At 32.5% G+C, this 9,994-nt stretch overlaps 1 protein-coding gene across 1 annotated transcript; it reads right to left on the bottom strand.

The window, feature by feature from the left end:
• Positions 1-935: 935 nt before the first annotated feature.
• LOTGIDRAFT_129578 (hypothetical protein) lies at positions 936-9,368 on the bottom strand (the record flags this gene model as incomplete). Its single annotated transcript, XM_009064856.1, has 4 exons — positions 936-1,100; positions 2,169-2,304; positions 2,966-3,166; positions 9,238-9,368. Coding segments are annotated over 4 exons (633 nt in total), but the record flags the coding sequence as incomplete, so codon positions are not given.
• Positions 9,369-9,994: the final 626 nt, after the last annotated feature.

Genomic DNA, 9,994 nt, shown 5'->3' on the forward strand with positions numbered 1-9,994 from the left:
TTTATTGAAAATAGCTCGTTCACTGCAACATACATATATATATAGGTATAAATATTAACAGGCGATAATACCGAAACATCTGTCTCTATTCCAGCCTCTGATAGCTATTTGGACAGAGGTCGGCTGTTGTAGAGACAGAAAAAATAGACACTGTTAAATAGGGACATTCCGATTTGAGTCTTGAATATGTAGTCTTCCGAAATACTGGAAATAGATTGGAGGCTCAAATGCATTAGTTTAATGGATTATTTTATTATAGTGGGATCCTGCCGTGCAGAGTTTGCATAGGTTAATTCTACTGATGTGCAAAAAAACTCAGTTTCCAATCTGACGCCTCAGATCCTTAAGATCGATCAAACTGTTAAAAAAAAAATCTTGAGAGATGTTGACAGTGTTTACTGAGTTTTTTCTTTAATTCAACATTTCATCAGAAACTTTTTAAATGAATGGCAATTATTTCTCACTTTCGTAAAAGTGGTTAAAAGGACGTAACTCTTCTTTTGCAAGTCATGTTGCATTCAGATTATTTGACTTATTATACAGTCCAACTATTATGTTAAACTATTTGACTACCAAAGAGGTCCAATCTGAATTATAGAAAAATACATTATTGTAACGTATATTCATGGACAAATTTGTTGAAAATTAAAAATAATATAGAAACCAATGGAAAAGAGGATTTTCCATAAGATACGTTTTTTCTAACTTAAATGATGTTGGGCATCACCGTTAGAATCATATGACTGAAGTTATCAGACCATCGATATGACATTGCAATAACATGAAAGACACTCAAACAATACTTTGCTTCAAAGGTAGATGTATTCTGAAAATAATATCTGACATTTGGATAAATACTTCTCTACTTTATTATATAAAGCATTGTTAAAACTATACAAAAACATTTTGCACTGTATTATTCTCACGCATATCACTTAAATAAGATTCTGCTTGGATTGGTGACAAGACCAATAAGTATACAGCATTTGTAACCATCGGTTCCAATATAAGTCTACCATCTTATCAGTTAAATAATGAGCATGAGCTGGCTGACCAAAGGGATAGGCAACAACAACCATAGCATTTGTAACAGGACCCAACTGAAAAAAGAAAAAAGGGGGATCATTCCAATCTTATTAATTAATTCCAAAAGAAAAAAAAATTAATTACAAAACGATTTGGATCATTCTTAAGCCTATTAATATAAAATTTTCTCACCAAAAATTGTCTAGAGACCATAAATACTGGTATACATAAAATATTAATATCTTTGATCAATAATCAGTTTTGGCATGTGGGTGGTTAAAATGGAACATTTACCAAATTTGGTGATTTCAAGACACCCATTTGGAAAAAAGTACTCAAATACTGCTCAAATTTTAAGAAGATTGTCAGGTATCATGAATGTTTTGAAAATTCTAAAACATTTTTATTTCTGAGGAACAAGGGAAATAAACTATAATCTTAAAACTTATAATATAAAAAAAGTTGGTGAATATCTGCTGAAATAAATTGAGTAATTGCTATTCCAGTCTCTGATGGCTATTTGTCGACTGGTTTAGAGACAGAAAAAAGAGACCTTGTTAAATGGGGTTTTTCTGCATCTCCATGAATCTGCCAAACCCAGATATATTTGGATTGATGAATAGTTTTTTAGTTCATCAATTTCTATCAACACCATTAATATCATGTCTCCGATTCCATCAAAGTTCTGTGATTTTGAATCAGCCATTTAAAACTGCAATGTCAGCCATTTAAAACTGCACTGGCAGTCAAAGTTCAGAGGTCACAGAGTCATGTGAATCATGTGATACTATCAAAACGAAAGTTACAGTGTTGCCCAACACTAATTTACAATCATTGTATAGGTAATTTTATATTCTATGTTGTAAAAAACGCATCTTTGGAGGTGTGGAATATCCCCATTTAACAGGGCCTATTTCTCCCGACTCTAATACAGCCAAAGACTGTCACAATATCCATCAGGGGCTGGATTAGAGGCAGATGTTTCAGATTAGCCTGCTAGGTGTAACTAAGACAAATACACATGGCAAAAGTTGCCTCTTTCTAACCAACTAAAGAGACATTCAGATTATGAGGCAGATATGGGTTGTTTTTTTTCTGACCAAACATGAGAAAATGGTGAAAACAGATGTGTATTGATTTACCTTTTTTAATTCAGTATCAAAACTTGCGTTAACTGCACCTATATAGGCAGCTGCTTGTACAGGATAGTTCCTTGTAGTTGATAAAAAAGGTTTTGGTTTTTTTGAGGATTTCCATTCTATAATACACAGGGTTTTTCTACAAAAAACAAATGTTAATCTATAAATAATATGAGAGCAAATGATTCTTTAATATATACCCAACCATCAGAGATATCAATACCACAATAAATGTCCATTAAAGTAAACCCAAGGCTTATGATTTTTAATGATTGTTGCAAGTAAATGTTCATTATCATTTGTATTGTAAGCTTATCTTTGGTTTCTATAATCAAAGTATCTGGCGAGGCAAGGTAATATATGCCCACTGGCAGTTTTGATTTTGAATAAAAATATTTGACAGTACAGTAACAATCATCAGTATTAAATATTCAACCTTCAGTCATACACTTCTGTTAGACTTTTGGAGTGATATTTCACAATATTACCAAGTTTTGTCCAAATCTGGCAGGAATCAAGCCTTTTATTGTTTACAAGCTAAAAATTGAAAGCGTTTCAAGAAAACAGCTCTCTATCACATCCAAAACACATTTTCAAGAACAAGGACAATAACTCATTTAATATATTTCGATTTTGCTGATGTTCAACAAGGTTCATCCTTTGATGATTACAAACACTTACACCAAGTTTCATCAAAATCTGTCAACAATTAGAGTGTTAACAAGTAATTGTGGACTGTTGGATGGACAGGAATGACGCCAATTTATGCGAAACATTTTATGTGGGTGTATAAAAATCACCTATAGACAGCTATACAATCATATCCTCCTACATAATGTAGTAGAGGATGTTCAACAGAGCCTTCCAAACATTTGATGTCATCTTCTTCAAAAGATTCTAATACATGTTTGATGCTATTCCATAGTCCTTGTATATCTTCTGCAATTTCAATATTTTTCTCCCCTCTCATATATCTGCATATAGTGTTATGAAAATCCAGACTAAGTTTTTTCCTTGCTGAAATATTCAAGGCATATAAATATAAGGCCATTCTCGTTTACAACCTATCTTAAACTAGATTTTAAATCTCTGCGAGTCGTTTTAAATGGTTTGCACTGAATGAGGATTTTGAATCTGTTAAACTGTCACCAGCTGAAACTGATTTAGGGAATTCAAAATGGCGTTATTCATCTCGAAATTGAACTTTTGATGGTGTCCTTCAGCGGCAGCTTTAAAGATATAATCAATTGTCAATTTTAATTTTACTTAGTCAAACAAAATATCTGTGAGTACAGCCATCTTGTTTTTCAATCTGAGCCACTTGTTTATAAAATGAATCTGGTGTTCCAAACCAGTTCAGATTTCTTGTAAACTAGTAGAACCTCAGTATTTACAGAAAATTAATGAACAATATTGACATATATTTTTAATTTAAAAAATAATTGAGGATAAATACGAAAGCCTTCAACAATATAGGGATTAATTTTAATTCACAAACAAAATATGTGAGATTTACTCCATTCCATTAAAATTGAAATCAAACCTACCTTTCATAGAGTTAAGAAAACCTTCGTTGCCTAATTGTTCTATCCGATTTTTTTTCCATGTGATTAGGTGATCATTATCAAAATTAGTCCTAAATATAACTTGTGACACGGATGGTAACAAGTCAATTTCAGTTTTTTCTAAGCATTCGTGAAACAACAAATAGTCTTCATGCTTCAAAGCCGCGTTAACATCAGTTGGTATCAATTCACAGTTTAAAATATACTTTAAAGGAGAACTGGAATCTGGAGTCTTGATTTGAACCTTAGATTTTAAAATTTCTGAGTTTTCATCTGCATTTTGACTTGGTTTGTTCAAATATCTTGATTTACAATTTTTTGTATTAGACTTATTCACTTGATCTTGACGATCAACTTTGTTTTGAGTTTTAGTTTTCAGTTCATCACTCGCTGTTTCATTGGTCAATAGGCTTCCTTTGTTCCTCTTACAAGATTTCAAATGTCCCACACCAACGGTTTTATCAGATTGCTCTGTTTCTGCTACGGAAGTTGAAGAGTCTAGTTGGCTGTTATTCTGTTGACCTTCCTGTGTAACTCCTTCATAATTTACCTGGAAGTCCACGTATCTCTCAAAGACTGATTTTAGTCTTACATTTTTCTCCATACAATTTGAAACACAAAACTGGCAAGCTGTTAGCCTGGAAACTTTTGGTAGACATACAAACAACCTCATCATCTGAACTTTATTCATATTTCACTCAAGTCAGGAATATATTTCTCTGAAGAAAAATAAAAGCCAAATTCATAAATTAATTATTCTATTTGGCAACCTTTGGTCAATCTTTAGTTCAGGGTAAATATCAGTCTGAATTCGTCCTCAAGCAAGAAGACACTGTCTCCATGAAAACTGAAGTGGGTTCAGCATGATATAAGATTGGAATCAGAAAGTGCACATAATGTACAAGAAGATAGCTTGCCAGGCAAGTTAACATACACCCACTACCACCTGTCCATTACTAACTATGTCTTTTTAAAGTGGCTAAATAATGTTTTTAGTCTTAAAAGTATTCATAAGTCAAGGCAAAACCCTCAAAGTTCATTAAATTATCATCAAATTAAAACATGAACAAGGTCTCATTGATGTACACACAACAGCAATAACCATTCATCCAAAAATCAAAACCAATATCGATCTTGAGATTCTCGACTGAGATTAGTATCTATATTTAGAGACTACAGTTTTTATCTGATCTTGATGAAACTTGGTATGTATGTATATATTGATGAGATCTCAGTCAAATTCCAAATCGGTATTATTCAGATGAACTGTTTCAGAGTTGTTGCCCTTAACTTTGTATAAACGCGTCAAATTTGGCTTGTAGGCATGATAATGACTACAGTTTTTATCCGATCTTAATGAAACTTGGTAAGCATGTATATATTCATTAGATCTCAGTTCGAAATTGGTTATATTTGGATAAACAGTTTTGGAGTTATTGCCCTTGATTTCTTAAAAAATGTGTCAAATTTGTCTTGTAGGCATGATCGACTACAGTTTTGATCCGATCTTGATGAAACTTGGTATGTACATATATATTGCAGAGGTCTTGGTCTAATTCGAAATTGGTATTATTCGGATGGACAGTTTCAGAGTTATTGCCCTTGTGTGTATTTCGATGAGACCTTGTTCATTATTGAATTTGATGAACTGTTTTGAGGTTTGATTTTGCCTTGACTTATGAATATTTCAAAGATTATTTGACAATTCATAATCAATCCACTAAGAATTTATCATTTCCGACATCTGGTAGTGCAGTGGTGAGTGAGCGTTTGTTATCTTGCCTGGCAAGCTATCTTTTTAATTATTTTGTCAAAACAAGACCTATACACTATTTCATAAATTCAACATAAATGAAAGAACACTTTTCAGTACTGTAATATAGCCCGTAACTGTAAGCAAAAAAGAATTACTTGAGTTTGAGTGATATTTTCCTTTTCTTCACGTATTGATGAAAAGTCCAATAACAGGACTGGATAGTCCGAAAATTATAAAATTTTAACACAATTAATATTCGTATTTTTTCTATTTAAATCACAAATAGTGTAAAATTGCGGTTCATGATAAAGCTTATTTCTGTTTATTTGAAATCAATCTGGAGGTGATTAAATCTTGTTAACACAGTTTTTTTTAATATTCAAAGGTTAATTTATACGAAACTAAGCGGCTGATTTATAGTTCATTCAAAATGTCTGTCACAAAATAGTACATTTTGCAAGAGTTTAACTCAAGTGCTGATTGAAAGTGAAAAATAGCATTAATATCTCGTTCTTAACTGGCCTAATCCCCAATATGTTCACTTGAAAATGATGGATCCTCAATCAGACCCTAATGAAGATGAATTTAGCATAGGATAGGTTCGGACAATGCTGATAAAAACAAATTTGGTTGGGGGTGTTGAGGTTTCCGTAGTTACTGCTTGGGATTGATCTTCCAGGAATCCATGGCATCTAGAGTGTTCAACCCAGTGTCAAACCTTTTGTAATCGCCATACTGATGAATTCTCTAAAGCTAGTATTGATCCCAATTTTTCAATTTTTAACAACCAAAATTCTGATTAAAGGGACGCAACTCCTCTTTTGTAAGTCATGTAAATTTTTTCAATACTTCTTGTGGCAAATCAAATTGTTATGTTATTTGACTTTGTGGTGATCAGAGATGTAAAAAAAAAAAAAAAAAAAAAAAAAATGTGACTGGAATTTTTTCATCAGTAATTAATTTCTAAAGGGGTTTGGACTTTGGGTTTTATGAATCCTCTTTCTATTCATTGCAGCTCAATAAGTAAATCATTATGTAGCCTATACAATTTCACTCCTTTAATTGATGAAAATTTTGCATTCCCTTTTATTGTGGAAGAGTTTTTTCTACAACTAACAGTACTAACACCCATCCACAAGTCAGACTTTCAGAAGTTTAACTTGTACGAAATAGGGTAGAAATTTCATACTCTTCCTGTGACATTTTATCATTCCTTATCTTGGTGAATGATGAAAGATTGCTAAAAGACTGAATGATTTTCCTTAAAATTTATTACTTAAAGCATAGTTAAACTATACAAAAACATTTTGTACTGTATTATTTTTAAGTACAAGAATTCATTTAAGATGATTTCACTTAAATAAGATTCTGCTTGGATTGATGACCACACCAATAAGTATACAACATTTGTAACCATCGGTTCCAATATAAGTCTACCATCTTATCAGTTAAATAATGAGCATGAGCTGGCTGACCAGTTGGATAGGCAACAACAACCACAGCATTTGTAACAGGACCCAACTGAAAAAAAAAAGGATTATTAGTGTAACTGCTTAAATTTGGTATAAAATTTTCTGACCAGTATCGTCAGAGACCGTACATACTTGTATATATAAACTTTGATCAATTATCAGTTTTTAGCATATGAGTAGTACATTTCGTGATTTTCAAGACGCCGATTTGTGAAAAAGTTTTTAAAAACTTCTCAAAATTCATTATAGACTTCCACATACATGCACATTTCATGAAATTCTTATTAAAACTGAAGTTTCTACAACATTTATATTATCAAAGGGATTGTAAAGAGTTGTTATAAAATTTTGTATGTGTATCAGGGGCACTGATGGCATAGTTATGCACCATTCCAATTTTCCTGCAATTCTATTAAAACTAGGTATTTGATGACATCAGTAATCGCGAAAGGCCCTATGTGATAAAGCTTATTTTGCGATTATTAACATCATCAAATACTTAGTTTTTGTGGAATTCCAGGAACCACAGATGTCTGATCATAAATTGTAATGGTGAAAATTGATGCTATTAGTGTCCCTGATACACATAAAATTTTCAGAAAACCTAATGAGGGAGATAACTATAATCTTCATCCTTATTACCGACCAATTTTATGATATAAAAAAAGGTTGGTGAAAATAAAAGAGAGCTATTGGTATGTTTGCTAGGTATTACTAAGACAAATACACATGGCAAAAGTTGCCTCTTTCTAACCAACTAAAGAGTCATTCTTATTAAGAGGCAGATCTGGATGGTGTTTTTTTCTGACCAAACATGAGAAAATGGTGAAAACAGACGTGTATTGACTTACCTTTTTTAATTCAGTATCAAAACTTGCGTTAACTGCACCTATATAGGCAGCTGCTTGTAGAGGATAATTTCTTGTAGTTGATAAAAAAGGTTTTTGTTTTTTGGAGGATTTCCATTCTATAATACACAGGGTTTTTCTACAAAAAACATATGTTAATCTATAGTCGTCATTTTAACTTTCAAACGCAGATAATTCTGTACACATGGATTTAAAAGCTCAAATTTAAACAGTTAGCTGTGAAGATTATTACTGATTAGCTTAGCTAAAAAAATCACATTTTTGAAACCAAAGTCTGATGGATTGCATACTTGTCCCTCTAAAAACTGATGATACAATTGAAATTACTGCACTTGACTTCAAGGTAAATGATTGTTGCATTTATATGTTGATTATCATTTGTAAGTTAAGCTTATCATTGATACTTATCCTGAGCTTTTATGGATCATGGATCCATGACTTTAATCAGCTCAAAAAGGACTTAAGTTTGTATGATAAAGATGGTAATATATGGCTATTGGCAGCTTTGACATGAAATAAGAATATTTGGCAGTACAGTTACTATCACCAGTATGAAATATTCAACAATACTGAACAATATTACCAAGTTTTGTTTTCTTGGATTTACGAGCTAAATACTGAACGTTCTCAAGAACAAGGGCAATGATTTTCGATTCTTGTTACTTTAAATAGGGTTCATCCAAGAGTGATATACACACACCAAGTTTCGTCAAAATCTGCGAAGACTTCTAGAGTGTTTACAAGCAATTGTGGACAGACAGACTAACGGACGTGAGTGACGTCAATATATGTTCCATAAAAATCACCTATAGACAGCTATACAATCATATCCTCCTACATAATGTAGTAGAGGATGTTCAACAGAGCCTTCCAAACATTTGATGTCATCTTCTTCAAAAGATTCTAATACATGTTTGATGCTATTCCATTGTTCTTGTATATCCTCTGCAATTACAATATTTGTCTCCCCTCTCAAATATCTGAATATAGTGTTATGAAAATCCAAACCAAGTTTTTGTGATGCTGAAATATTCCAAGACATATTCATATAAGGCCCTTCTCATTTACAACCTATCTTAAAATGAATTTCATATCTCTGCCATTTGCTTTGAATGGTTTGCACTGAATCCGAACATGTCAAACTGCCTCTTGGAGCCAATTCATCAGTTTGAAAATGTCGTCATTCAGGAACTTGAAAGATATAATCAATGTTCCGGACTATCATTATCACCAAAAAAAAGTCTCATGCAAGGGGAAGAAAATCAGCAGGAATATCTGTGGGCACGGCATCTTGCTTTTTTCAATCTGTGCCACTAGTTTACAAAACCAATGTGTTCCAGTCTGGATAGGCCCTCATATTTGACATATATTTGAATTAGGAGGCCTTGGTATATGTATCATATATGTGACATAGCGATTAATTTACCTTTTATACTGTTATGAAATCCTTCTTCACCTAATTCTTTTATTTGATTTTTTCTCCACCTGATTAGTATGTTATTATTGGAATCAGCCCGAGAGATAACTTGTCGCACAGTTGGTAATGAAGTAATTTCAGTTTTTTCTAAGCATTCGTGAAACAACAAATAGTCTTCATGCTTCAAAGCTGCGTTAACATCAGTTGGTATCAATTCACAGTTTAAAATATACTTTAAAGGAGAACTGGAATCTGGAGTCTTGATTTGAACCTTAGATTTTAAAATTTCTGAGTTTTCATCTGCATTTTGACTTGGTTTGTTCAAATATCTTGATTTACTATTTTTTGAATTAGACTTATTCACTTGATCTTGACGATCAACTTTGTTTTGAGTTTTAGTTTTCAGTTCATCACTCGCTGTTTCATTGGTCAATAGGCTTCCTTTGTTTCTCTTACAAGATTGTCCCACACCAACGGTTTTATCAGATTGCTCTGTTTCTGCTACAGAAGTTGAAGAGTCTAGTTCGCTGTTATTCTGTTGACCTTCCTGTGTAACTCCTTCATAATTTACAGGAACTTTATTTTCGATCTGAAAGTCCACATATCTTTCAAAAACTGATTTATGTCTTACATTTTTCTCCCTACGATTTGAAACACAAAACTGGCAAGCTGTTAGCCTGGAAACTTTTGGTAGACATACAAACAACCTCAACATCTGAACTTTATTCATATTTCACTCAAGTCAGGAAT

Source organism: Lottia gigantea (assembly GCF_000327385.1).
Source record: "Lottia gigantea unplaced genomic scaffold LOTGIsca_66, whole genome shotgun sequence".
Taxonomy (NCBI): Eukaryota; Metazoa; Mollusca; class Gastropoda; family Lottiidae; genus Lottia; species Lottia gigantea.